Consider the following 27,411-nt stretch of genomic DNA (forward strand, 5'->3'; position numbering starts at 1 on the left):
AGCCAAAAGCTGTTTGTCCCCTCTGTGTCCTGGAGAGGAGCCTCACCACCCTCCTCTCCTATCCCAAATCCCTCCAGTCCTCCCATCTAAGGAGACCTCCTGGGAGCACAAGGAGGGAATGGGTTTAAACCACAGGAGGGTTCATTCCCACTGATTAAAAGGAAGAAATTTTTATAATGACAATTATAAAAATGTATAATTTTAATAATTTTAATAATGATTTAAAAATATTTTATTATAAAATTTTGAATTTTTAATAATTTTTTATATAATGGTGGAACACTGGAACAGCCTTTCCAGAGAATTTGTGGCTGCCCCTGGGTCCCTGGAAGTGTCCAAGGCCAGGCTGGACAGGGCTTGGATCACCCTGGAATAGTGGGAACTGTCCCTGCCCATGGCAGGGGGTGGCACTGGATCATCTTTAAGGTCCCTCCCAAACCCAAATCAATCCATGAATCTCTGATAAAGCAGGAAAGGAAAATCCCGTATTTCCCATTGTGCTGGAATCCAAACAAGCCATTCCTTTCTGTTTGTTTGCCCAAAGAGCTCCTCCAAACAGTTTTTCCCCTGAATTTATAAAAACATTCACAGTATCAACAACTTGGCTTCTCCCTTTGTTTTCCTTTTCTCCCGGTCATTTCTCCAAGGAGATCCAGGCTGAATTCCAAGAAGAAAGCAGAAAATTGGGGAAGCTTGGCCTGTTAATGATAAATCAGTCCCTCCTGAGACACTGGTAACAATATTCCAAAGCACAGGGAATTCCAAAGGATCCAGTTGGGAAAGCTTATTGAAAATCTCTTGGAATTTTTGTGAAACTGAGTTCGAGGCTTCCACTGTGCTGTTTGAATGGATCCAGGTAGTTCAGGACATGGAGCTGGAAAAGTCAAACATTTCTTTCCCTGGAAGAAATAGTAGGATTCACGGATGATGGAAGTCCAAAGGAATTCATAAGCTGTTAAGAAAACAAAGAAATCTCACACTTATCCCACACCCCAGAGTGTTTTGGGTGTGTATCCATCATCCAGGCAATACTGGATTGGATACTGTGCATCCATCATCCAGGGATGGTCCTGTTTATCCTCAGGGATTTGTCTCTTCCAAATCCAGAGCTGTATCTCTCATGGATGGAGACACAGAAGGTGGCAATGGCACTGGAATTCCTCATGGTTTGAGGACATCCCCGACCACTGCAGTGCTGGAGAAATGAGTCCTGAAGGGAAACATGGGATCCCTCCAGGATCCCATTGGCTCTTGTCCACCAGGACATCTCTTGGATCAATCCTTTCCCGTTGAAGGCTGGAATTTCAGGGCTTGGAAGCTGAAGTCATTCCAAGATGGGAACAAGCAAAAACACTCTTGGATGACATTCCCGAAGAAATGAGATCAGAAGGGAAACATGGGATCCCTCCAGGATCCCACTGGTTCTTGTCCACCAAGACATCTCTTGGATCAATCCTTTCCCATTGAAGTTTGGAATCTCAGGGCTGAAATCATGGAAGCCGAAGTCATTCCAAGACGGGAGCAAGCAAAAACACTCTTGGATGTCATTGCTGCAGGATTTCCCTCTGGAGGGCAGGAAGGCCAATTCCAGAAGCACTTTGGGAAGGGGCTGTCCCAAATGCATCCCTCATTTCACTCCCTGACTTCGCTCCCCCACCTGAGCCGAGTCAGAATCCCAGAATCCCAGAGGTTGCTTTAGTAGGAGAGAGAAAAGCAGGAGCAGATTTGGGCCACCCCTGCTCAGGGCGCACGGAGAGTTATTCCCTCCTTCCTGCTCCTATCCCATCCCCCTTTTCCCTTCCCTTTCCCCCAGCCTCAACCCCCATTCCAGCAGGAACGGGACCCTTTGCATGTGGAGAAGGCATCCAAACCATCCGCGAGGCTCCTTGGCAGCTGCACAAACGCAAACACGGGCTGGAGGTGTTTATCCAGGGGCACGGAATATCAATCTGCGCGGCTCATTCCGGCCCCCGGGAGACCACAGCTGGAATGGGCTGTGCGATTGTGGTCACTTCAGCACGGGAAGGACATTCGGGAAGTTCATTCAGGACACTGCAAGCAGGCGGGGAGGAGCCACCGACAAAAACGAGGCAGCGTTTTGGGATGGGAAAGGGGAGAAACCATTTTGGGGATAGGAAAGGGGAGGAATTGTTTTAGGATAGGAAGGGGAAAAATAATTTTGAGATTGGAAGGGGAAGGAATTGTTTTGGGATAGGAGGAGGGGAGTAATTGTTCTGGGAGAGGAAGGGGGAAAATCATTTGGGGATAGGAAAGGAGAAGGAATTGTTTTGGGATAGGAAGAGGGGAAATAATTTTGGCATAGGAAGAGGGAAAAATCGTTTGGGGAAAGGAACGGGAAGGAATTGTTTTGGGATAGGAAGGGGGAAAATAATTTTGAGATTGGAAAGGGAAGGAATTGTTTTGGCATAGGAAGAGGGAGAAATCATTTGGGGATAGGAAAGGGAAGGAATTGTTTTGGGATAGGAGGAGGAAAAAATCATTTGGGGATGGGAAGGGGAAGGAATTGTTTTGGGATAGGGGGAGGGGAGTAATTGTTTTGGGAGAGGAAGGGAAAAAATTTGGGGAAAAAGGGAATTGTTTTGGGTAGGTGGGTTGGAAGGGAAGGAATTGTTGTGGGGTAGGAAGGGGAAGAAATCATTTGGGGATAGGATGGGGGAGAATTGTTTTGGGACAGGAAGAGGGGAGGAATTGTTTCGGGATAGGAATGGGGGAGAAATCATTTTGGGATGGGATAGGGAGAAATGGGGGCTTGGAGGGGCAGGAATTAAGTCTGGGGGTTTGCAGATGGATTTCAAACCTGGCTGTGAGGGCAGGGGGGATGAGGGGCTGCTTTTGGGGCCGTCTTTGTCTACAGGGGATGTGGCTGAAGGAAGAGGGGGTGTGACTCAGCTGTGTGACCCGGCTGTGTGCGGATCCCGTTGCTTGGGATGGAAGGATGTGAGGACTGGGATCCTCACTGATCCAACAGAATCAGGTTGGAAGGGACCGCAGTGGATCAGCTGCTCCGGCAGGGCCATCCCGGAGCACAGGGCACAGGATTACATCCTGACAGGTCTGGAATATCCCCAGGGAGGAGACTCCAGTCCCTCTCTGGTCTCTGCTCAGGGCTGGGCACTGCCCAGGGCAGAAGTTCTGCCTCCTGTGCCGGGAGAATTCCTGGGCTCAGTCCCTGCCCGTGGCTCTGGTGCCATTGCTGGGGCCCCTGGAGCAGAGCCTGGCCCTGCTCTGACCCTCCCTGCACCCAGGGACAGACAGGGACACCCAGGGACACTCAGGGATACCCAGGGACATTCAGGGACACTCAGGGACACCCAGGGACACCCAGGGACACCCAGGGCTGAGGCCCCTCTCAGCCGGGGCTCCTCTCCAGGCTGAGCAGCCCCAGCTCCCTCACCCTTTCCTGGGCACCGAGATGCTCCAGGCCCTTGCTCAGCTCCATTGGACCCACTCCAGAAGTTCCATGGCCATGGGCAGAGGCAGCTTCCGTGTGTCACTGCTCAAAGACCTTTGCTGCTCTTCACCCAGTGTCTCATGGACAGAACAAACATCCCTTCCATGCTCAGCCCTGGAGGAAACGGACTTTGGAGGGAGGGACACAGCCCAGGAGCTGTTCCAGGTCACAGCCACCAGACAATTCCATGACCCAGCTCTGGAGACACCTTCCTGACCTCACCAGCCAGTTCTGGACACTGCCCATCCACCCCCCAACTTCCCAATCCAGGAGCAGAAACTCAACCTCCAATATCCCATTGGGAACTCCCGACCTGCCACTGCACCACATCCCATTCTTTCCTCATTCCAGCACATCCAGTCCTTCCAAACCCCCCCCAGCCTCCTTCTGAGAGGGAAAAATACCATCCAAAATACCATCTCAGTCATTAAAACAAGGTTGATAATCGGCACCAGAGTTCAGCCACCCTTTGGAATGTTTTCCACCCTTTCTCAGTGTTCCTTTACAAATCTAAACCACAGACCACTTGTGCCTCTCGCAATTCCCAAGATCCCAATTCCTAAGATCCATCCCTCCCATGTGTTCCAAACCCTGTTTAGCCGCTCTGTGGACATTCCTCAGCAGGACTGGGAGCTCCAGGCCCATAAAACTTTGCAGGAGGAGGCCATATCCCAGGTTCAGCTCCTTCCAAGGCCATCACGGCTCATATCCATGACTCTGAACTCCCTCACACTGCAGGAGAATGGTCTGGTCTGTGATTCCATCCTCAAAGGTCTCCTGGTTCATAATTCCATCCTAGAAGCTCTCCCAATCCATAATTCCATCCTAGACACTTTCCTGGTCCAGAATTCCATCCTAGAAGCTCTCCCAGTCCATAATTCCATCCTAGAAGTTCTCCTGGTCCATCATTCCACCCTAGAAACTCTCCCAATCTGTAATTCTATCCTAGAAGCTCTCCTGGTCCACAATTCATTCGTAGAAGCTCTCCCAGTCCATAATTCCATCCTAGAAGCTCTCCCAGTCCAGAATTCCGTCCTAGAAGCTCTCCCAGTCCATAATTCCATCCTAGAAGCTCTCCCGGTCCATAATTCCATCCTAGAAGCTCTCCCGGTCCATAATTCCATCCTAGAATCTCTCCCAGTCCAGAATTCCATCCTAGAAGCTCTCCTGGTCCATAATTCCATCCTAGAAATTCTCCCTGTCCATAATTCCATCCTAGATGATCTCCCAGTCCATAATTCCATCCTAAAAGCTCTCCTGGTCCAGATATCTATCCTAGAAGCTCTCCTGGTCCATAATTCCATCCTGAAAAGTCTCCTGGTCCATGCTGACCCCCCAGCTGGTGTCCACTGGGGCAGTGACAGCTTTTCCAAGCCAAAACTGTGCTGGGAATATGTTCACAAGGAATGGTTTGGGGTTTTTTTTGTGGAATTTGGGCCACATCTGCAAGGACTGAGAACAGGAGCTGGGAGAAGATGGAAATAGCTGGAGAAATTATGAATGATGGATTTATAGAGGCCTGGGGTGTTTAGGGCTTAAGCTGCCTCTGTCTCCCTTAATTCCTGAGGTGCCTGAGGCTTCTCCCAATCTCTGGAGGCTCCTGGCATCAGGGAATGGTGCTGGACCCTCTGGAGAGGAAACCAGGAGCAGATTTTTGGGTTCCTCAAGGCCAGCGAGAGCCTGGAATCAGCTCTGGGTCCTTTCGGGACAGTGAAACCAAACTGGGCTGCACAACCCAGGTAAACAGACCCAGATCCCCAACTAAAAATAACACCTTTCCTGGGAAAATAGGTTTATTTATTAAAAAAACAGCCCAGTTTGGAGCTGCAACACCTCGGGCTCAGAGAAAGGGTTGGCCATGGCCTTTGCTAATGACAGGGTTGTGCAAAACTCCCTCTTCTTTCCCCACAAAATGTCCCATCTCCTTTTCCAAACCAGGGAAAGACAAGCTTTTAATTCATGGATTAAAAAAAAAAAGTCAGGTCTGATGGCTCAGGGCTGGGAATTTCACTTCATCCCCTTCCAGGTTTAACTTTGGGGTGGCATCAGCTGCCCACCATGGCTGGGACGGAATATTTGTGTCGGGAGAAGAGAAATTTTCGGGTTTCCTGTTCTTTCCCAAAGGCTTTCATCTGGAGACTAAATTTAAGGGAAAAAGGGGGAGGGGGGAGGAAAAAAAAATGAGAAAAGGAGGAAACCAAATGCTTGTGGGGGAAGGGTTCTGGGGTTTTTTTGGTTTCGTATTTTGGGTCTCCGGCCCTCAGTGCCTCAGCCAAAGGTGGAGATGACGCACGAATCCTGCTGGGGCTCTTTGGGAGCTCCTGGAGCAGCTCAGCCTCGGCTCCCCATGGCACAGATCCATGTGGGAGCCACATGGATCAGGAGCCAGGGCTCAGAGACACCTGGGAGGTGGCCAGGGGCCAGAGGATCCCTGTGAGCCCTCCAGGAGGAGAGGAGGGACCTCATCCTCCCATAAAATGGAATTTTAACCTTTTTAGGGGGTGAAAAAAAGGGGATTTGGAGTTTTTACACGTTAACAGTGGCTGAAGAAAGTCTGAAATTTCAGAGCGTTTAAATCTCTTTTTTTTCCTAAGAAAAATTCCAATTTTTCTTTGGAATATCAACCCAGCCAGCTAGGACATGTTCCCACTTTCTGGAATGGGGTCAAGGACTCTTTTCCTATGACCCTTGTGGTGAGGATCTTCCCAGGAGAGATCCCCCTCAAGCTGGGTCAGGAATTTTAAGTGGAAACTTTCTCCTTTCCCAAACATCCGACACCGCTGGGCTGTCGGCAGGGCTGGCCCTCGATTGGAGCTCCTCCAGGATGATCCCAGAGGGATTCTGGCTCTCCAGGAAGATCCCTTCCAGCACAGCTGAACGTGGACCGTATCCCTCACCACAAACCACTCCCTAAGAAAGGCTGGAGAAATCCCATCTTTGGATAACTGTGGGATGTGTTTTCCTGAGGATCTCCCCAAAACTGCTGCCTCTTTGTGGGCCTGTCCTTTTCCCTTCTTTGGAATGACAAACCCAGCATGGATTTGACCATGGCTCAACTGGAATCCACATCCAGGATTTATTTTGCTCCAAATCAACCCTACTTTCCCTCAGAATTTTTTCCTTTTAAATCCTATCTGTGAATAGGAGCTGGAGCATCATAATGGTGAAGATTGTTGCCCTTCCCAGATTTTTCTTTGGGACCTGCAGTGAGGGAAGAGGTAACGGGATGAGCACCTTCCTTTTGGGTGAGGAGGGCACAGGTCTGGATGTCCCAAAACGGACACATCCCAAATTCTGGATCATCCAAGGAAGAAAGCGCTGGGCCCAACTGCTTTCCCTGTGTTCAAGGGCATCTGAAATCCCAAAATCTGTGGATGGCAGCTCCTCTGGAAAGTGGGAAGAACTTTTCCAAATTGCTCTTTGTTGGGACCACAAACTCCTTCAACCATCTCAGAGGCAGTCTGGCAAACCCCTGCCTTGTTTGGGAGCTCCTGGAGGGAATTTCTGGGGTGCTAAATCCTAAAAAACCATTCCTTGTGAAAGGTTGAGTGGGAATTCATTCTGCCTTTGGATTAATGCAGATTAATCGGATCTAATTCTCCTCTGCTAATGAGTGAAGCCTCCAAAGCCTTGAAATCCAGGTGATTCCTCCTCTTGGACTATTCGGGATTGGATTTGCTGTAAAGGATGGAGCAGGAGGTCTCTGAGGAGTTCAGGACAGCTTTTTCCAGGGGCAGGATTTGTGTCCATGAGATTAAACCACCACAGATTGGAAGTTTTCTGTCCCAGTCCCAAACCCAGGTCTCCAGCCAGTACCAAAACCACAGGATCTCCAAATCCCTGGGTATAGAATTTTGCAGGGAACCTCAGATGAGGGGTGAGAATGATGAGGAGGACTGCAGTGACATCAGAAGGCTAATTAATTACTTCATTATACTGCTGCAATATAGTGTAATATAATATATATTATATAACACTATGTTACATTACATCTAAACTGAATCTGCCAAGCACCCAGCCCTGCACACCCTGCACACAATCTCGTGGCTGTCACCCTCAGTCCCGACACACACACACCCCTGGCCCTGACAGGCCAAGGAACCAAACCACCATCGTTCTGGGTAAACAATCTCCATATTGCATTCTGCTTTGGCACAACAGGCACAGAAAATGAGATAAGAATATTCTCTGGAAGAATTGTGCCTTGCTTTCCTCTCTGAAGAGAAATGTGGGGTTACGCACCTGGCCCTGACAGGCCAAGGAACCAAAACACCAACAATCTCCATATTGCATTCCGCTTTGGCACAAACACAGGCACAGCAAATGAGATAAATATTGTTTTTCCTTTCCCTGATGTTCAGAGAATGTGAATCTGAGAAATATTCTTAGGAAGAATTGTGCCTTGCTTTTCTCTGTGAAGAGAAATGTGGGGTTACACACCTGGCCCTGACAGGCCAAGGAACCAAAACACATCACTGTGGGTAAACAATGTCCATATTGCATTCTGCTTTTGCACAAACACAGGCGCAGCAAATGAGAGAAATATTGTTTTTCCTTTCTCTGAGGTTCAGGGAATGTGAAACCCAGAAATATTTCTGGGAAGAATTGTGCCTTGCTTTTCTCTCCACCTGGGATCTGCTCCCTTTGCTCTGCCGTTGGGGAAGAGCCCAAAATCCGTCTGTCCATCGCATCCCCATCCCTGCCCACGGGGAAGGGGGATCGATCCCAAATGCTGCCTCAGAAAAGCTGGAAAAGGGGCGCGGGAGCAGGACCAGGTGGGCAGAGATACCAGCAGGAAATGCCTTCGCACATGTGCTCATTAACGAGGTGTTAATTGGGCACGGGGTGAGGGGACAAAGGAGCAGCAGAGGATGTGGCTTGAGGTTTCCTGATGGAAAACAGGAGGCTGGGAATCAAAGGAAAGCTGGGATTTTATGGCCCTTGCTGGCGTTTCCAAAGGCACCGGGAGGGCAGGTGGTGGAACTGGACTTGGGGACCTTTCCCACAGCATTCCCTGAGGGAAGGGAGAGCCGAGGTGCAGGGACATTGTGGTTTGTCCCATTTTCCCGGGAAATGGAGAGAAGTGGGACAGGACACCCACCCCGGGACTGAAGGGTCCCTCAGGAATTAACACTTGGGAATGTGAGGGAAGGAGCCAGCGAGGGGTGAGGGCTTTGCTCCCCACATCAGAGAGCTCTCTCCTTCCTCCTCCCCCTCAATCCCACAGCTGGGAGTGATTTTGCAGCCCAAAATAGAAAGGAAGGGGAAGGAAGAGGCTCAGCTGAGCTCGGGCCTTTCCGAGGGGAGAGAGAGTGGGGAAGGAGAAAGGTCTTGGAGCGATGTTTTGCTTTCCCTGTCGCTGGTTGCAAAGGATTTTTGGGATTTGGAATAGTGGCTTTCCTCTGGAACAAGTCCAGAGGAGGCCCTGGAGCTGCTGCAGGGCTGGAGCCAGGCTGGGAGAGCTGGGAATGTTCCCCTGGAGAGGAGAAGCTCCAGGGAGAGCTCAGAGCCCCTGGCAGGGCCTGGAGGGCTCCAGGAGAGCTGGAGAGGGACTGGGGACAAGGCATGGAGGGACAGGACACAGGGAATGGCTCCCAGTGCCAGAGGGCAGGGATGGATGGGAGATTGGGAATTGGGAATTCCTGGCTGGGATGGAATTCCCAGAGCAGCTGTGGCTGCCCCTGGATCCCTGGCAGTGCCCAAGGCCAGGTTGGAGCTTTGGACAGCAGATAACCTGGTGGTCTAACCCCGGGATGGTGGGAGGTGTCCTGCCCATTCCAGAGGGGTGGAACGGGATCTTTAAGGTTCCTCCCAACCCAACCCATCCTGGAATTCTGTGATCCCAGCACAACTGGTAGTTGGTGCTCTCTCCTGTGCACTGGGTATAACAACCAGAGCTATAATTCCACAACTTCTGCATCCTCCTGGACCCTTGGAGTTTGGAATTCCAGAGCAGAACAAGTCTGGGACAGCTCTGTTTCCAAACCTCCTCCCCATGGACTATCCTGAAAAACCGATTCACTGGGATGCTCCAAGCGCCTCCTTCCCTCCCTGCTCTGCATGTGGGGCTGAGGGGAAGGGCTGGGAGGAGCAGGGCTGGCTCCAGCCCTGGAATTTGGGAGCACTCACCGTGCACCTTGGGCACCTTGGCTTTCAGGTGGCGCTCGCACTTGGCCTTGGCCTTTAGCAGGAGGAAGATCTGCTCCTCCTTGGTGATGACATCGTCGGCATCCACCTGCAGGGAGGGGACAGAGAGGTCAAACTCCAGTTCCAAACCCTCCTCTGCATCCGTAATTTCCTCAGCCTGGCCCTGAGAATCCCGGTTTGCTGTGCAGCCGTGTCCCAAGGAGCAGCTCCCCCATGGAACTGCCATCCCTGGAGGTGGCAGAGGAAGCGCAGGCTGGGGCTGATCCCACCGTGCACATTCACACGTGGAAGCAGCAATTTTGGGATGGAGCATCCCAGACTGCAGGGATGAGGCTGCTCTCCAGGAGGAAAACATTCCTAGTAAATAATTTAACGCCAAGGACCCCTCTCCTCTTAGGAGCTACAACCTCCCGTGCTGCTTCCTCCTCTGCACGGAGATTTCATCCACAGGAGAGTCAGGCTCCATAAAATCCTGCCTGAATCCCAGGAATGTGTGGAGGGATCTGTCCCAGGGAGAGCTGGGAGCTGACAGCATCTCCCCACCCTGTGCTCCAGGAGACCTTGGAGCCCCTGGCAGGGCCTGGAGGGGCTCCAGGAGAGCTGGAGAGGGACTGGGGACAAGGCATGGAGGGACAGGACCCAGGGAATGGCTCCCAGTGCCAGAGGGCAGGGATGGGTGGGAGATTGGGAATTGGGAATTCCTGGCTGGGATGGAATTCCCAGAGCAGCTGGGGCTGCCCCTGGATCCCTGGCAGTGTCCCAGGCCAGGCTGCAGCAGCCTGGGACAGTGGGAGTTGTCCCTGCCCATGGAGTGGGATGGCATTGGGATAATCCTTAAGATCCCTCCCAACCAACCGATTCCATGATTCCCTGCACTCCCCAAGCCATCCCAAATCCAGGTTCCTTCCCCCCTTTCCAGTCCATCCCCTTTGCCAAGCCAGTAACAGGAACCAGCTGAGGCCCAATTAACTCCCGACACAAACTCCCTCCAAACGACACAACGAGGGTTAATGAATCCCAGCTCCCAAATAAACCAGGATTCCATTTCCCAGTGGGCTCCCAGGGGGAGGAATGGGGGCAGCCGACATGCAGCTGTGGAGTTAAATCTGATAAGGGGCCGGGAGTAAAACAGGAGTTGGGTTTTGGTGTCCTTGGAACAAATCCAGGCTGAAAACCCTTCCCAAGCGGGAGCCGCTTCCAAACCGCGTCCACGTTAATGGGAACGGTTCCAGCCCTTCCCAGATGTTTGGCCTGTCCACATTTGAGGCACCATCCCTCATTTCAGCTTGGATCGGGAACAGAAAAGCTCGGGGTCAGCTCCCGCTGGCGCTCGGGGCTGTACAAAGCCGGAGCGATTCCGCCAGAGCTGGAGGAGTTAGGATGGGTTTAGAGGGATGGGACCTCAGGAATTCCAAGGGATTCATCCCAAGCACGCTCAGCCCTCGGCTGCTCTGGCTCTGCTTGGAGGGATGCACAGAAAACACATTTTTATTCCCAAAAATAAAAGGGGAAAGTCTCCCAGGGCTGGTCTGGAGCTGGGCAGAGACAGAGCTCTGAGCTCAGCTCAGGTTTAATTTCCTAAACCTGACCTATCCTTAAAAAAAATCCACCAAAACCACCCCACATTCCCTCCTCTCCTCCCAAAAAATGATTTAAATTAAAAAAAAAAATTTAGGACCTGGCTTTGTAGGTTTCCTCTTGGTCAAAGGGGTTGAAATGTGAATGTAAATAAATTTATGGATTAAACCAGAGATTTTCACTGAATCCTGGTGTTTGAAGACATCAGTTCTCAAAAGTTTTTGGGAAAACTGTGGAATGGTGCTGGAGAAATCCCATTAAACTGATGCTGAAAAAATCCAGGGAAAACCAGGCTGGGAGCTGGGAGTTCGGGACTTGGCATTCCCTCTGTCCCAACCCCTTGTGAGGATATTTCAGTGCCTCCATGGGGCTGGAAGATCCCCAGGGATTGGGGATTATCCAACCCTGGCATCCTCAGATTTGGGATTGAGGGACAGCAGGTGGGACAGCACAAACACCCAGACCTCAAAAATCTGGAGCACCTTTGGATCTTCCAGCTGCTGGGGGAATTTCGCCTCCCAAACTGCACATTTTCCTAATTTTCCTTGGATTTTCCTGCCCTGGATCTCCTGATTTTAAGGCAAAATTAAATCCCCTGCTCCTCTTCCCAGTCCTCCTGTCCAAGGGGAAAGGAATCCATGGGAATGATTTCCTTGTGATAAATTCCTGATCCAAGGCACGTTTGGCTCTGGCTGGGCAAAGCTTTTCCTTGGAAAAACAATCCCAACAGCTGATCCAAAAATAAAAATGCCGAGGGACGGCCTTGCTTAAACCATTTGTGCCATTTTTTGGGAATCTGGAGATTCCCAGGCAGACAAAGAAGTGGCTTCACTTCCAGGAGTGCCCAGGTGGGGCTTCAGGATTTGGGAATGGGTGGGAAGTGCTGGGAATGAAGCAGCCACTGCTTTGGAGAGGGTTTGGATCCCTTTGGATGGGAGAGAAACAGGGATGGAGGTCCCAGGATGAGATGTCCATAGGATATGGAGAGAGGAGGGAAATGAACCCCTAATTTGCAGCATTTGAGATTCAGACGGAGAGAGCAAGGACTGAAAAATGCCAACAAATCCAAACCAGGATCAGACAAATGAGCAAAGCCCAAATCCAGCAGGAGCTGGGAAAATCCGGAGCCTGGATGGAAATTTTGGGGGCAGGAATGTCCTAAACTGCCCCAAAGCTGGGACAGGGTGACGGCCCTCAAGTGTCCCCTCTTTTCCTAAACTGGCACCTCCTGGAATTGGGCTAGGATAGAAAACTGGCCAAAAAAAGGGATATTTTCATCAATATCCACGGATTTCCTCTCTTTTTAAGGCCACCTTTAAGGCCATGATGAGAATCCCAAAATCCACATTAATATCCAGAATTTGCTGTGTTTATTCCATGAGCTCCCTGCACATTCTGCTCAGGACAATGAAAAAGGAGATAAAAGGTACTGGGAAATTTTCATCCCAGTGAATTCCAGGACCAAAACCTCCTCAAGATTCCCATATTCAACAATTCCCTCCTCTTTTATCGAATTCCCAAGTGCCTTCACCTTTTTATCCCCCCCAAAAATCCCTCATCCTGGTTAAACCCTTTATCCAACAGAAAGGAATAAATACAGGATAATTATTTTTCCCAGTAATCCCTGCCCTGATGAAAAACTGGGAATATCCAGGATGGGATTTAGTAACCTCAGATATTCCTTCAGAACTCCTCCTACAGTATTTTCCTGCCCAGAGCAGCTGGAATTTATTCCATCCTCAAACCAGCACCTGAAATAAATTGGATCAGCCTTTTTTGGGACTTCTTTTTCCCCCATCCCATTTTTTCCCATTGATTGGCCACTCAGGAGCACTGAGAAGATTTTTGAGGAGGAATTTTTGCTGATGGGAATTCTGGGAGCAAGAGGAGCATCCAAGGGAAGGCAGAAATTGTCCCAGACGGGTCCAGCTCCCAAATCCAGCTGTTTAGGAGGAAGAGGTCGAGGTTATCCTGTCCCTGCAGACTTAATCCCTTTAAAAGCTCTCAGCAAATCCCTCTAAATCAGCTCTCCCTAAATTTCCCCAGCAGAAATTCCTGCTCTGAGTTCCTCGGCATTCAGTTTATCCGAGGAATAGTTTTATCCTGAGGGATGTTTTTCCCTTCGTTCCCAAAATCCCAGGAGCACCTGGAAGGGATGGAGGCTTCACCCTGGGCTTCCTGGTTTTCCAGTCAAATCCCACCTGCTCCTCTTGCTCAGTCACCCCCTTCTCTCTTCCCAGTGCTGGGTTTTGCTGGAAAATAAAAGTTCCTTGTGGGAAAAAAAGGTCTGGGAATGTCGATTTTCCCTCTTTGCCTGGAGAAAGCAGAAATGCCAAAGGGAAGGGGGACACAACAACTTTATCCCGAGGCTGTAAAATCCATTTGGATCCTTTTTCCACCTCTCCTTGCCCCTCTGGAGCCTGTGGGGTGGGATGAGGATGTCCTCTGGAATTTCCATTCCCTGGCTGATGTCCCAGCCATGAAAGCAAACCCCAAATGTCCCTGGGGAGGTCCTGGCCTATCCTTGTTTATGGGCCTGATTTTGGGGAATAACGGGGTCCTTTCTGTGCCACCCGCCTGGCAGCAGCTCAAAAAGCAGCTCCAGGCAAAGAGATTGGTTGGGATTGAGGGCAGGGAATGCTGGGATCCGCTGGGAGAGCAGCAGGGAATTGCTGGGAAGGGGAAAGGGAGGGCAGAAGAAAGAAGGGAAAAGGGAAAGCATTGCAGTTCTCGAGTGGTTTGGGCTGGAAGGTGACAGAATTCAGCACATCCCTGTGGCTGTCCTGGATTGCCAGGACCCTGCCAGGGGGCTCAGGGACCCTGGCACAGAGCCCAAGGCCCCTGTGACTCTGATTATGACCCATGGAGCAAGTTACCAACCTTGTATGAAGATTTGAAGCCATGAAAGTCTAAGTGGAATGATAGTGAATTTATCACGGGGTGAAAAAATAGATTTTTGGGGTTTTTAGAATGGGGGTTCAGGGGGCAAGATGGAGGAATCTGGGTGTGTCCAGCCTTTGTCCTTCTTCTTCTTGGCCTCCATCTCCTGCTGTGCTGGTGGCACTTTGGGATTGGTTTAGAGCAGAAGCTCACTGTCTAACACAGGTGATGGTATTGGGAAGTAATTGTAAATATTGTACATGTAGTTTTTAGTATAAAAAGATAACACTGCCCAGGGAGCAGGCAGAGTGCTTCTGTCTGTCCTGCTGAACAGATCCTGGCAGGCCAGAAAAAGAATTTTATAGATAAGAAACAATGAACAACCTTGAGAATGAGAACTGGAGAGCTCTGACTCCTTCTTCGAGCGCCAGGCCGGGAAAAGAGACTTTCTGACACATCTCGGGGTCACTGTGAGCAGCTAAAGCCCCGAGAGGAAGGGACCTTAAGGATCATCCCATGCCCTGGGCAGGGACATTTTCCACTATCCCAGGGTGCTCCAAGCCCCAGTGTCCAACCTGGCCTTGGGCACTTCCAGGGATTGGGAACCCACGATTTGCAGTCAGCTCATGCTACTTATCCAGGAGAACTGGGATTTGTGGTGCCTTTCCAGGAACAGGTATTTGGGGGTGGCATTTGTCAATCCCAAAGGATTTCCTGCTTTTCACTTCTGGAGCAAACGAGGCGGGACCCGAGAGGCTGAGCTATGGAAAAATCAACTTCCAAGCAAGGAGAAAATTCCCATGATTTCCTCTCAGGCTGCCTGAGCAGAGATGTCATTCCCAGAGATCAGAGCATGGAGCTGGTGCAGAGGGGTCAGCAGGGGTTGGGATTCTATTCCTGGATCATCAACAACATCCATGGCACTCCACCCTTCAGGAATGATTGATCCCAACCAAAATGTCTCAGATATTCCCAGGAATCCCACCCTGGTCATCCTGGAGAAGTCCTCGTCCTCCTCAAGCCCAACTTTTCAAGCCAAAAGGGACCTGTGGAGGTGACTCCAAGTCTCCTGAAGAAGCAGAGCCAGGATTTGGGATCACCTGTGGTCCTGCACCTCCCTGCTCCAGGTAAAAACCTGGAATATCCCTCAAGAAACAAAACATCCTCAGGATTCGCCTGGGAGCTGTGAGTGATCTTGTCTTGCTGAACTCCAGACATTCAGATCCTGCACACCTCTGTGACCCCAGGCTCCCTAAGGAATTCCATCTGGGAATGTGAAAAGCAGATCCTGTCTCAGTTTCCCACAGGCCCAGCAAAGCTTCTCCCCTTTCCCTGCCTTATCCCTTAGGACTATCCCAAAGTTTTTGGTCCTCTGCCTCAGGAGGAGGGGAGGAAAAGATGGATTTGGGAGCAATGAGCTGGAGAAGCAGGAATTCCTCTTCTCCTGGGATTGGGGGGAGCTCTGCCTGCACCAGGAATGGGAAAAGAGCGCCTGCTCCCAAATTCCAACCTTCCCATGGGTGAATTATCCCAAGGTTTGACTGAAATCCCAATGCAGCTGCTCCAGCCCATGCTGGGATTGATGCATTTTTTCCCCTTTTTTCCCCCCATTTCCCTGGTTTTTCCTCCTTCCAGAACACCAACCCCTCACCTTCCAGCAGCCCTGACTGGGAATCAACACAGGATCACTCCGTGGCCTCAGGCAGCCCAGGAATTTTGGGAGAGAGGCAAAACCTTGGCATGGCTTCCCTGCTGCAGCTTGGGAACCTGGGATAGCACAAATCCTTCGGGTCAGGATAACCTGCTCCTTTCCCTGGAGCATTTGTTCAGACACCCAGCTGCACCCTAATCCCAGCAATTGCTCAGACACCCAGCTGCACCCTAATCCCAGCAATTCCCTTTTCCAGAGGCGCAGACCTGCAGCAGCCCTCCCTTCTTCCCTCCCATTCGTAGAAATTGAGCTGGAAGCAAAACTCTCCCTTTGCCATCCTTGATGTCCCTGAAGGGGCTTGGGGGATGATCCCAAGATATTCCTGCTGGAATGGTCAACCCCACATCCCTCCCCGCTGCCCCAGCAGGGATTTGGGATTGACTCGTGCCAGGTCATGTCCGCGGGGAGAGGCGGGATCCGTGCCCTGGGAATGCCGTGCCAAGGCCATGGGGCAGCTCCGGGCCACGTTCCCGCTGCTCTGCCTGTGCCAGGAGCCACAGCCGGGAGCAGGGAAACCTCAGAGAGCTCCCAGTGCCAACAGCTGCTCCCTCGGGATCACCATCCGCGTGGGCAGCACCACCAGGAATGAGGGCACGTCCCAGGAGACACCGGGGACAGCAGGGACACGATCCAGCGTGGAATTGTCCCTCAGGATGGGAGCTGCCGTGGTGGGGTGGGGCTGTGCCCGTCCATTTGCACCACTGAGCTCCACATCCCGGAGATCAGGGCAGGAAAAGGAGGATTTCCAGAGTGGGAGGGGGCCCCTCGTGGCCTGGATGTCACCCCAGCAGGGCTGGTGTCACAGAGTCTGCTCACTGGCCGAGGTCAGAGCATCGCTGCAGCCACGGGAAGGATCCTGGGTCTGGATCTTATCCAAGGCAGGAGTCCCGGGAATCACGTTTGGGAGAGGGGCTGTGGGTTTGCATTGGAGAATCCAAACATCCAGCACCAGCACGGCATGGTTTGGGTTGGAAGGGACCTCAAGGATCATCCAGTGCCACCCCATTCCATAGGCAGGGACCATTCCCACTGTCCCAATGTCCCCAGTGCCCAACCTGACCTCGGACACTTCCTGTCTCTTCAGATTCCCCCTCTGACTCCAGCTCCTGGTTTCCATCCCTCTCTTGGAATAACAAATTCCCCAGTCTGGTCAATCCCTGAAGGTTTCTTATTCTTGCCTCCCTGTTGGATTTGTGTGGAAAATCCCCCGGATGTGTCCCTGTGAGACACGAGGCTGCAGGTGGTGGTGCCTTCGCTCTGTGACTCAGCGCTCCCCCGATCCATCAGTGACCCAAATTCCAGGGGACACTGCTGGCCCAGACTGTCCGTAAACACAGGGAAAACCAGGCTCAGACTGATCTCCATGAAAAACATGGAATAAACGAGTGGGGTGAGGGAGATTATCAGAGGAAATAACACATCTTACTGCTTAATCATGGAATCAGGGAATGGTTTGGGTTGGAAAGGACTTTCAGGATGATCCCAGTCCACCCCTGCCATGGGCAGCGATACCCTCCCCTATCCCAGGCTGCTCCATGCCCCAATGTCCAACCTTGGACACTTCCAGAGATCCAGGGGCAGCCACAGCTTCTCTGGAAATTCCATCCCAGCTCCTCCCCACCCTCCCAGCCAAGAATTCCTTCCCAACATCCCACCTGACCCTTCCTCTATCCCCTCCACACTTGCCTTCCCATTTGCAACTCTGTTTGGAACCATATAAAATAAACCAGACAAGTCCGCATGGCCCAAAGCCTTTTAAAAATCCCATTTTGGGAGGATCTGGCTGATCCGTGGAGATCCTACTGGAACCGGGCACCTGGAGCCGCATCCATGCCAGCCCCGATCTGCTCAAAATCTCTGGGATTTATATTCCTGAGGGGATGAGTTACAGCTGGGGAACCCCTCTGGCTGCGGAGCAGCACCCAGAGCCGTGGGCTGCCCCATTCCTTCATCCCAGATTATTCCTGGGCACAGCATAAACCCCATCCCTGCTCCGTGCTGGGCTGGGGCCACGCGCCGCCGGAGGCCGGAGCAGTTTGATCCCGAGCGAAATCCCGAGCGGATCCAGGCGGTGTTTGGTTTGTTGGAGCCCGGCGGTGCCTGCAGTGCCAGGAGTGATTTATCTCCTCCTAACCCAGACACGTAAACAGGGCCATGAATCATTCCTTAAATCATTCCCTAAAAGTGCCTCTTTTCCCTGGGAGGCCGTAAAGGGAGCCTGGGATGAGCTCACAGGGAGCGGCTCCACCACCCAAAGGGGCTCGAGCCTTCCTCCCGCTCCTCGGCACCCTCCTCTCCACGGGCCCTCCCCAGAACTGCTGCTCCCCATGCCAATCCCTGGCTTTGCCCCGTTAACTCGGGCTTTATAAAGTCAACAGCCCGGCTCAGGCAGGGACAGATGTTCCTGATAAGCCACGGCCTCCTTAAAAGTGTTGCAACCGAGTTTTCCTTCCAAGTGCTCCCTGCCGGAGCCAGAGCTTTGTGGTGGGGAATCATGGATCACCTGGCTGGGGCTGGGATTTATTTCCTGCTGCTGCTGCTGCTTTCCCTAAAAAAGCCACTTATTAATCACCAGCTTCTCCTGCAAGTGGTGGGGACCCCCCACTTGAGATTCCATCACCTTTTCCAGGATGAAGGATGTGCTGATCCCTCCAGCACAGCCAAAATTCCCGGCTACCCGTGACCTTTTCAGCACGGACAGAGGCAGATCCTCATGATTTATGGGAAGGAAGAAAAACCCCAACAACCCCACACTAAAAATATCTCCCTGCGTTTCACCGTCCCAGCTGGAAGCTTTTCCAGAAATTCCCCTTGGATTCCAAAACAAGGCCAGTGCCCATCCGCAAGCCCGTAAAACAAGTAATGAGTTTTTGTCTGGATGAAAACAGACTTTTTTTGGGATGAGGTTGGTGCAGGGATTCCAACAAACAGTGCTCACATCCTGCTTTGGAGGCTCCACCTGGCTGTCAACAAGAAACAGAGGGGGAAAAAATTCCATTGGAATCACGGGGATGTCGGGGAGCTGTGAGAAGGTGAGAGTGGAGCAGGACTCAAGGGATGCCCCATCCCTGGAAGTGTCCAAGGATAAGGCTTGGATCAGCTTGGGTTAGTGGAAGGTTCCCTGCCTTCCGACTCAAACCAGTCTGGAATTCTGTGACTCTGGGATCAGGATGACGTGGAAATATTGGGAAAGGAAACCTGAGCTGGGCAGGTTCCTCCTGCACTTTTCCCCTGCAGGTGAAGTGGGATTTTCCATCAGAAAACAAGAGAAGGAAAACTCTGGAAATCAGAGGCGAAAGGAATGAGTTTTTATGGCTCTGGAAATCTCCCAGTTCTGCCATCAGGGAATGTTCTTAATTGTGACTATTCCTGATTGGGATTTTTGGACACAGCTGTAAAGATGCTGCCAGGAGCTCTGGGTGTGTGCTGGAAAAGGCCATTCCCTATTTTTTTTTTTTTTTTTCTGGGAAACAAGATGCATTTAAGTTGTTCTGACCACCCTAACACCTTGTTCTCCCTGGGTCTGGCTTAAGTGCCAATTCCCTGAGCTGAGCCTTCCCAGCCAGCCCCAAGTGACCACCCCACAATTTTGGGGCCACCTTGTTCTCCTCCTTGCACTGCACATCCACAACATCCTGTGATCCCAACTTTCCACCTCTTTGTTGTTTGGATTTTAGGCTGGACTATCCCAGCTCTGACACCAAAGCTGAGGCCACCTGGTCCTGCTGGCCTTTCCTGGTCACTGCTGAGCTTGGTTCGTCCCGCTTTTCTCAGACAATGGGACAACCCTGGGATTTCTCCCCAGGGTTGTCCCATCGCTGGGATGAGAATCCTTCCAGCCACTTCCCACTGGAGATCTGGGGGTGTCCCTCAATCTGTTGGTCATTCCCAGAAGAAGCTGAGCCTGATTTAGGCACCTCAGGGCTGGCTGAACTTGGGCTGGCTGTCCCACACAGGGAATTAAGAAATAGTTTGGGATGGAAGGGAACTTAAGGATCACTAATTCCCATCTCATTCCATGGGCAGGGACACCTTCCCCTATCTCAGGGTGATCCAAGCCCCAGTGTCCAACCTGGCCTTGGACACTTCGAGGGATCCAGGGGCAGCCACAGCTGCTCTGGGAATTCCATTCCGCATCCTCCCCACCTTCCCAGCCAGGAATTCCTTCCTTCCCCAAATCCAATCTCAGTGCACTCTCCTTCACCTTAAAACCAAGGGAAAAAGGACATTTAAGCCTCACATTCCCAGGTCTGGTTTGGAGTTATCCAAACCCAAGCAAGTCTGGGGCTCATAAAAACCCAACATCCATTGGCATCTCCCCTTTGTGCTCCTCATCCCGGAGCTGGGAAATGCAGGGCTGCATTTTTTCTCCAGCCATGGGCGCTATTTTCCAATCCCTATCACAGCGGGAATGGCGCAAATCCTCCCAGCATTCATCCCCAGCCCCTCCGAGACACGGCAAAAAGACCCGGAATTTCGGCCAGTGGAAATCGAGCCGCCCTGCTGACGTCAGCTGGGGAAGGATCCCTTACTGAGACCCCAGCCCTGAATCCCACAGCCACAATCCAGGGTTTGTGTCCAGGAATATCCCGACGGAGCCGGCTCTCGGCACGTGCGGATATCGCGTTACTGGTGCCGCGGTTAGAAACGCTCGGAGCACCACCGGGAATTTCAGGGCACGCCCAGGCCCGTGACTTTGGGGTGATGAATTTACTCCTGTCTGGGCCTTAAATTTAGCACAGACTCCTCTCCATCCAAAAAAAAAAAAAAAAAAAGATTGGAGGCCTCCTGAAAAAGAGATGGGGATCTCATCTGTAAGAAATGGGCTTTGTTCTGGAATAACGGCGGGAATTCCGTCTGGAGTTTTGTATCTAGGAATAGTTCACGCCAGCAAATCCGTGAGTAAACAATGGATGCAGGGAATCCCAGTTTATCCCAGCCTGGACCCTGGATGCCTCGCTGGGTAATAAAACCCAGGGCAGGTTTGAACTTTAAGCTCTCAAGGTCACCGACGGTTCCATTTCTCTCCCCTCACTCCTGGGGGATTTTCCAGACTCTGACCAGCTTCAATAGCTCAGCTAAAAATCAGATTGATTCTAAGTTTTCCGATATATTCCAAGCTTTTGGAAAGTTAGAATTGCAAGGGAAGGTCTTGGCGTGGTCACGGTTGGAAGGGACTCTGCAGATGATCCATGTCCAACCCCAGATGTGCACGAACACAAAATGAAGTAAATCCAATTTCTCTAGAGAGTTCAATTAAAAAACCTCCAATTTTGGACAGATTAAAGACTCGTCAGGGTTCTGGTTTTTATTCAGGAATCAGAAGTTGGAAAATAAACACGGATGGAGGGGAGGGAGGGATGTTACATTTTTACGATGGGGTTTCTTCTGTACCTCCTTAAATGTGGAGTTTGGCCCCATGGGAGCCAGGAATGGGGCTGGAGAAGCCCAGCTGGGTTCAGCTGAGCCTGGGCCTGCTTTCCCTGGGAGAATTCCCACTGCTGTCCCCTGTCCCCACCGTGGGACAGTGGTGGCCTGCAGTGGTGGCCTCCCGGCTCCCACAGCAGCTGTTCCCATGGGTGACGAATCCCGACTGGAAGCAGCGAGCACGGAAAGAGGGCTTGGGAAGGAGAAGGGGAAATGTGGCCTCTGGCACCTGGAGCTGGTGACCCCGAAACAAAGAGCTGCAATGGGAAACCACTTCGGTTAACTCAGCCCCAGACAGCATCCGAAGGGCTTTAGTCCTGAGCCTGCCTCTAAGCCAGGCTTAGGGCAGCAGATGGAGGAGGGATGAAAGGAAAAGGTGGGAGGGAGCTCAGGTTTCCCGGGACACAGGAGCTGGCTCAGGGTCTTGGTGGGTTCACAGCAGACCTGAGGGAAGCCCCTCCACCCCCGTCACCCACCCTGGGCACAATAGGATCCAATGGGAATTCAGGTGGAAATTCCAATGGATGAATTCCAATTCAGATGGAATTCCAATGGGAATTCAGATGGAAAATGGATCGCCGCATTCCCTCTAGGCAGGGATCCAAGAGTGCTTTGCTTCCCCACCCCAAATCTGATGGGATTCAATCCATGCTGATGGATTTGGGCTTCTCTTGGAGGTTCACAGCCAGGAGATCCCTGCTCCTCATGGCTTCAGCCCATCTGGGGGGAATTCCTCTGGTTAAGGAGGAGCTCCCTGTGCTGGGAGAAACCCTGAGGCACTTGGGAAGAGTTTCTGGAATTCTGGAAATGGCAGAAAAGCAATTCTGGAGTTCTGGAGTTCTGGGCATGTGGGGGGAATTTTGGATCATGGTGTGCAGCACATCCACAGGAGGTGGAGACGTGTGCTGCAATGCCCTGAGGAACCAGGCAGGATTTCCTGGTTGGGAACACAACATTCTGGAGTAAATTGGGATTTGGGCTTTAATCCTAAGACATGGAGATCCAGGGGTTTGGTTTCCTTTCCAGAACACCACGGCCACAGCTCCGGCTGCTCTGATCTCACCTCACCTCCCACGGCACGGAATCGGGAGCAGAGTTTGTTTGTGGCAGCCCCTGCTCACCACCGAGGGCAGGGATGGGCTCTGTGGGACGAGTCAGCCCAGCCCAAGCCATGGCTCCTCTTGGAAAAGCCCACACTGGCTGCTGGGAAAAGCTGGATTTGAGCTGGCCTTGAGAAGTTGTGGCTGTCTCATCCCTGGGATTGATCAAAGCCAGGCTGGACGGGGTTTGGAGCAGCCTGGGATAGTGGGAGGTGTCCCTGCCCTTGGAATGGGGTGGAATTCCTGAATAAAAACCAGAATCCCGAGGAGTCTTTAATCGGTCCAAAATTGGGGTTTTAAGTTTAATTTCCTAAAGAAATTGGATTTGTTTCATTAAGGTCCCTTCCAACCCGAATCATTCTGGGATTCTACAAATCCTGATGGATTTCTCCCTAAGGGCAGGTGTGAACTTGCCTCTTCATATTTCTGCTGGAATTTGGGGTCAAAATCCAGAATTTCTAGAAAAAACACTGACGAAATCATCCCTGGCCAGTTCAGCCTGGAATTCCTGCCTGGATTAGGAAGGAATCCTCCAGGACACTCCGGAGGCATCCACACATTTTGGGTTTGGCTTTTCTCTTGACAGGAATAAACCAAAACGACTTCCAGCCTCCTTTGTGTCCCAAATAAATCCGACTGCTCCCTCTGCACCTCTGCCAGGCCCAGATCCTGCTTTTCCACACCTTTTCCAAAGGTTTCTGAAGGAGAGAATTCCCAGTGCCATCCCCATGTGCTGTTTGTAATGCCAGCCCTTCCCTGTCCCCCCACGGCATCTCCTGGGGAGCTCCAAAGGTTCAGAGGACTTGGAATGTTGGACCTGGCAGGGGTTTGGAGCCTGGAACAAGAAGGTTGAGCTGCCCTGATGGGATTTTATTCCAAAGGCTGCCTTTGGTTCCCTGTGCCAGGACAGAACAGTGAGGGTCTCACTGGATTCTGGGAATATTTCCTGTGGAGCCAGAGGAAATCCAGCCCAAAGCTGATCCCTGAGCTTTGAAAGACAAGATCTCCTGGGGCTGCAGAACCGCAGAGCTTGGGCTTGGAGCTCAGAGCTACCCTGGGACAAAAAATCCCAGGCTGAGGCAATCTCTGAGTGCTTTCCTTGGGAAAGAGGGAGAGCTGACATTTGGGAGCCACAATTCCATCTCCAGACAGTGATCCCAGAGGCAATCATCCCAGAATTCCCAGAATGACCAGGCTGGAAGAGACCTTCAAGATCATCGAGTCCAGCCCAGCCCCAACAGCTCAACTCAACCCTGGCACCCAGTGCCACATCCAGGCTTTGTTAAACACACCCAGGGATGGGGACTCCACCACCTCCCCGGGCAGCCATTCCAGAACTTTATCACTTCCTCTGTGGAAAACTTTTTCCTAATTTCCAGTCTATATCTCCCTTGAGGCTGTGTGCTCTGGTTGTGTCAGCGCTGCTGGAGAAAGAGCCCAGCCCCAGCTGAGCACAGGCACCTTTCAGGAGCTGCAGAGAGTGATGGGGGCAGCCCTGAGTCTCCTTTTCTCCAGGCTGAGCACCCCCAGCTCCCTCAGGGGTTCCTCACAGGGTTTGTGTTCCCAGCCCCTCTCCAGCCTCGCTGCCCCCTCTGGATGTGCTCAGTGTCCCAAGGTCCTTCCCAAGCTGAGGGGCCAGAGCTGGGCACAGCACTCCAGGTGTGACCCCAGCAGTGCCCAGGGCAGGGGAACAATGACCTCCCTGCTCCCATCCCATCCCATCCCATCCCATCCCATCCCATCCCATCCCATCCCATCCCATCCCATCCCATCCCATCCCATGAGCAGCCGCAGGCAGTGGATGGGATTGTCCAGCCCCTGAGACACAGGAATGTCTCCATGGCTGGACACAGGAAATAGGGTGGGAACAAAAATTTTGGTGGGAGAGGAGAGCAGGGATGAAGAAAACTGGGAGAAGGGAGCAGAGCCATAAAGCTGGGAAAGGGACGAGTTCCAAGTTCAGCGGATCCTTGCAGCTCAGGAGAAAATTTAGGAACATTTAGGAACCGGAATCTCTCCTCTGACACAGATTCATGGGATGAACGTGAGCATTTTCCAACTGCAAACTCCCTGGAATTAAACCAGCCTTGTGGCTGGAATGGAGGAGATTTGGGGATCCAAATCAGGATGAGACGTGGAATGGGGAAAGAGGCAAATAGAGAAAGGGAGCAGCCAAATAAGCGAGGAAAGTTCGGGACTGGGTTTGACCCCACCCCCTGACTCCGGAGTATCCCAGTGTCCCAGGAAGGCAAAGGATCCCAACCCTGCACTTTTCCTGATTGGAAACAAATGGACGCTGTCCCTTTTCCATTCCCTGGTTTTACAACAGTTTGGAATTAGGCTGATGAGGAGTTTCCTTGCCAGCTCTGTCTATCTTGGGCTAATTACAGAGAGAAAATTATGGGAAAATTAAGCTAATCGTGGGACAAAACCTATGGAACCGCAGCATTCCTGCTCTGGGCTAATTACAGAGATCCTGCTAATTGTGGGATAAAACCTATGGAACCACAGCATTCCTGCTCTGGGCTAATTACAAAGATCCTGCTAATTGTGGGACAAAACCTATGGAACCACAGCATTCCTGCTCTGGGCTAATTACAGAGACCCTGCTAATTGTGGGATAAAACCTATGGAACCATAGCATTCCTGCTCTGGAATTCCAGAGGGAATTGTATGGGGGAATCCAGACTCCCGCTCATCCCATCTCTCCCCTCCCTGGGTGGTTCTGCTCCTGAGAGGAAAATGAAAGGAGAAGGGACCAGGCAGGAATCAGCATTCCAGGCTCTGGAGAAGAGCCAGGGGCTGAGCCTGGCTAAGGGAATGCACAAGAAAGAGCTGGAGGCAGAGAATTCAGGGATTTGGGAAAGCCAAGGCAAAGTGAGGAGCAGCAGGTCTGGCTCTCCTCGGTGAGAAGGGATCGGGAAAATGTTGGATTCCCTGCTTGGATGGGGCTTGGAGCAGCCTGGGATGGTGGGAGCTGTCCCTGCCCATGACATGGGACTGGAATAGGATGGGTTTTAAAGTGCTCCCATCCCAAACCATTCCAGGATTCCGTGGAACTTGGAACATGGCTCCACTCTGGAAACAGGATCCAGGAAGCTCCTGGTAACTGATCCCAGAGCAGAGGGATGGCTGGGAAACACTGGGAGCCTTCCCAAAATCCCATGAGATGGGGCCCTGAAATGACAGCAGGGACAGGAGAAGGATCACTCCCAACAATTCTATTCGTCCTCTTCCCAAACACTTGGGAATATCCTCTGTGGAATTAGGGCCTCAGGCTGGGCAGACTTTTCGTGGAATCACAGAATCTGAGACTGGTTTGGGTTGGAAGAGTCCTTAAAGCTCATCTTGTTCCAGGGACACTTCCACTGTCCCGGGGTGATCCAAGCCCTGTCCAGCCTGGCCTTGGGCACTGCCAGGGATCCAGGGGCAGCCACAGCTGCTCAGGGAATTCCATCCCAGCCAGGAATTCCTTCCCAATATCCCATGTAAATCTCCCCTTTCCCAGTCTGAAACTGCTGCTCCTCGTGCTGTCCCTGCAGGGCGATCCCTCCCGGATCAGCTCCGGGACCATTCCCAAGGATCTCCCCAGGCTTGGCTCCCTCCACATCCCCCAGTTCATCCCAGTATCCAGGAGCTGAGGAGCCTGGAATGCTGCCGGTGGTGCCAGAGCTGCTCCGGAGATCCCGGGATAGGAGCAGCTGTGATCCCTCTCCCTTTAAGGAAGAGACCGTTCCCGCGCAGCAGGGGGATGCGGGAATTTTCCGGGATGCGGGAATTTTCTGGGATGCAGGAATTTTCTGGGATGATGGAATTTTCCTGGATGCAGGAATTTTCCCGGCTGCGGCCAGCTCAGCGGGAAGCTCCGAGACATTTGCTGCCATCTACGGCCAATCCCAAATAGTGCAAAAGCCGGGAGAGACCTGGCTCTGGCTCCAGGCTGGATTCTCCCGGGCACTGGGATGCTTGGAGAAAGCTGGGAACGGGGAATGGGGGAGCGGGGAGGAGCTGTCTGCAAAGGAATTCCTAGAAATCCTTTTCCATGGAAAACTTCCATCCCAGGATGCACAGAGCCCGCCAGGAACGGGTAGAAAGTGCAGGGAAGGGAGAGGAATTCCCCGGGATAATCTGGGGTTGGGAATGACGCTGCTCCGGAGGGAGCACAGCTGAAAGGCTTTGGAAAACATTCCTGCCCTTCTCCTTCCTTCTCATTCCCTTTTTCCTTGTTTCTCCTGAGCAGATGCCTGGAAAACTTCCAGTCCTGACGGTGTTTCACCAGCATTTCCCTGGGAATTTGCATCCTCCCATTCTGACCAAAATTCCGGGAGCAAGGGCTGCGTGAGCGCCGGGATTTGGGATGGGAGCACGGAGATTTGGGATGGGAACATTGAGGATTTGGGATGGGAGCGCCGGGATTTGGGATGGGAGCATCGGGATTCGGGATATGAGCACTGGGATTTGGGATGTGAGCACCGGGGATTTAGGATGGGAACATTGGGATTTGGGATTTGAGCACCGGGGATTTGGGATGTGAGCACCGGAGATTTGGGATGGGAACATTGAGGATTTGGGATGGGAGCACCGGGATTTGGGATGGGAACACCAGGATTTGGGATGTGAGCACCTAGGATTTGGAATGACAGCACCGGGATTTGGGATGTGAGCACCGGGTATTTAGGATGGGAATACTGGGATTTGGGATCGGCGCGGGGAACGGGCGGCGCTTCCCTTCCTGCCCCCCTCCCTCCCGGCGAGTCAGGAGCGCATTCCCGGTGTGGAATTCCCGGTGTGGAATTCCCGGTGTGGAATTCCCGGGAATCCCGAGCGCCGCGGTTTGTCCTGGCAGGATCCCGAGCCCGCGGAGCCGCTTCCCTGGCAGGCTCCGCTTCCCGAGCTCGGGATCGGGGATCCGCCTCTGGATGCTCCCGGAGCCGCCCCATTCCCAGAGAGGCGGGAGCTCCTTTCCAGGGAATCCTGAACCTTTCCAAGATAAAGGCAGGGGAAAGGAATTTGGGATCCTGGGAAAGCTCAGCAGGGCTGGGACACCCTTTGGGGACAGCGAAGGATCCCGGATCCGTCCCTTTCCCTCCCTTTTC

General features: G+C 52.1%; 1 protein-coding gene across 1 annotated transcript in view; it reads right to left on the bottom strand.

Moving 5' to 3' along the window:
• Nucleotides 1-27,411, bottom strand: part of PTH1R (parathyroid hormone 1 receptor) — a 93,176-nt gene that overhangs the window by 40,562 nt on the left and 25,203 nt on the right. Inside the window, exon 2 of the mRNA XM_030943339.1 lies at nucleotides 9,602-9,707. Coding sequence (XP_030799199.1) covers nucleotides 9,602-9,707 — 106 coding nt within the window. The remainder of the gene's footprint in view (nucleotides 1-9,601; nucleotides 9,708-27,411) is intronic.

The sequence above is a fragment of the Camarhynchus parvulus genome, chromosome 2 (genome assembly GCF_901933205.1).
Source record: "Camarhynchus parvulus chromosome 2, STF_HiC, whole genome shotgun sequence".
Lineage (NCBI taxonomy): Eukaryota > Metazoa > Chordata > Aves > Passeriformes > Thraupidae > Camarhynchus > Camarhynchus parvulus.